General features: G+C 52.5%; 1 protein-coding gene across 1 annotated transcript; it reads left to right on the top strand.

Annotated features, from left to right (window-relative positions):
• Positions 1-34: 34 nt before the first annotated feature.
• Positions 35-1,859, top strand: pdf (peptide deformylase, mitochondrial; the record flags this gene model as incomplete). The annotated part of the gene is made up of 2 exons (XM_008293597.1): positions 35-548; positions 1,116-1,859. Coding segments are annotated over 2 exons (672 nt in total), but the record flags the coding sequence as incomplete, so codon positions are not given.
• Positions 1,860-2,158: the final 299 nt, after the last annotated feature.

Raw genomic sequence — 2,158 nt, 5'->3', positions numbered from 1 at the left:
CCTGGCTCCCCTCCCGGCCCGCCTGGCTCCCCTCCCGGCCCGCCTGGCTCCCCTCCCGGCCCGCCTGGCTCCCCTCCCGGCCCGCTCCTTCTCCAGCCACGCCAAGACGCGCTCGTACCTCCAGTATGTGAAGAGGAAGATCATGGCCCCTCCCAGTCCTCCGTACGGACACGTCTGCCAGGTGGGCGACCCGGTTCTGCGCTGCCGTGCCGAGGCTGTGGACCCGGCGGCAGTGACGGGTCCTGAGGTCCAGCGGGTCATCAGCACCATGGTGAAGGTGATGCGGAAGCAGGAGTGCGTGGGGTTGAGCGCCCCCCAGGTCGGGGTGCCGCTCCGCATCCTGGCCCTGGAGTTTCCAGAGCGGATGCTGGACGACGTGTCCCCGGCCTCCAGGGAGGTCCGAGGTCTGTCCGCCCAGCCCCTCAGGGTGTTCGTGAACCCGCGGCTCAGGGTTCTGGACGGCCAGACGGCTCTCTTCCAGGAGGCCTGCGAGAGCATCTCAGGCTTCTCTGCTGCGGTTCCTCGGTTCCTGTCCGTGGAGGTGTCGGGTACGTACTGGGTCTGCCCCATTAATGGGGTTTCTGTAGAACAGAAACTGCTTTTCGGACCAGCCCTACAAGCTAGAACCAGACGGTTTCCTCTTTGATACGGTTCTGTTGTGAGTGGATGAAACAGGGCCGGTTCTGTGACCGATTCTGTTGATTGTTGGCTTAAAACAAAAACATCAAGTTGTTTTTGTTGTTGTTGGTTGAAAATGGAAAAATGGCCGATGTTCTGTTGTTTTTTCTGAATCGATCAAGTTTAGGCCCGTTTTTGTTTGATAGTTTAAAACAAAAGCAGAACCCATTTTAATGTATTGGTTTAAACAGACACTCGGACTGAGAGGAAACTGGGCCTTTGCTGGTTTTAGACAGTAAACCACAGATGGACCCGTTGGTTCCTGTTCTTCATATTTGACAGTAAAGTGGATTATTCTTCAGAACCCTGCTGCATAACCATCAGTTTGATTAAAACTGATAACCAGTGATGCTGTTTGGACCTCAGCCGTCCCACAGCGCTCTAACTGGACCTCTACAGAACACACATCTGATCAGAACCTTCTGCCTTTTTTGCAGGCCTGAATGAAAAAGGAGAACCGGTGTCGTGGCGGGCCAGCGGCTGGCCGGCCCGCATCCTGCAGCATGAGATGGACCACCTGGACGGCGTCCTCTACATCGACCGCATGGACAGCAAGACCTTCATCAACATCCACTGGCAGCAGCACAACGAGTAGACCGGACGCCGGGTCCTCAGACAGCTGAGGCTGTGGCGGTTGGTGGTTCTGGTTGAAAGAAGAGGTCTGGATGAAGTGAACTCACAGAGAACCTGGTAAAGCAGAAGCAGCTCCTGAGGACCTCAGATGTGTTTGATGAAACATCACATGAATGAAACGGTGCCGACGGCAGGACATGATCCAGGAGAACAACCGTGATGGAACATCTGGAACACGCTGATGTCGTCTAAATTATTCTTCTTGTTCTGCTTGGTTCTGTTGAAACGTTCAAATCGTACGACTAATCAAACACTTCATGGCCAAAAACTACTGAACTTCTGCTGCACTTGGTTCTAAAGTCACCGAGTCTCTCTGTGGAAACACCGTCCAGCTGGACGCCCACCTGGACGCTCACCTGGACGCTCACCTGGACGCTCACCTGGACGCCCACCTGGACGCTCACCTGGACGTCCACTGAGTCAGCGGTGGATTGTGTCCCACTGAGGAGCTCCATTTTGTTTGTAGTACAGAATCTAATGCAAACAGTTTTGTGTAATTGGCTGAACTGAGACGTGCAGATTAAAGTGATTTCTGTTAAACATCAGAACTTTAATGGTTCGTTTTCCTGAACTGAGCCTGATGCCTTCGAGGACTTTCAAAAAGCTGTAAATCCAACAATTCTTTCAGTTTTTGCTGTTTCTGGCTGATAAATGGTGACATTCAGGCATTTAAAAAAAGAAAGAAAAGAAAATGTGTGTTTCATAACCGAACCTTTGAGTCCAGATCAGGTGGTTTATGCTCACAGTGCTGGTGTTTGTCAGGTTCTGGTTCCTGGACTCACTCATATCAACTAATAACATCCATCCATCATCTCTACACCTTCATCCTCACCAGGGTCATGGGGGG

Source organism: Stegastes partitus, unplaced genomic scaffold (assembly GCF_000690725.1).
Source record: "Stegastes partitus isolate 25-593 unplaced genomic scaffold, Stegastes_partitus-1.0.2 Scaffold895, whole genome shotgun sequence".
In the NCBI taxonomy this organism is placed as follows: domain Eukaryota; kingdom Metazoa; phylum Chordata; class Actinopteri; family Pomacentridae; genus Stegastes; species Stegastes partitus.
This window is presented reverse-complemented; position numbering and strand designations above follow the sequence as displayed.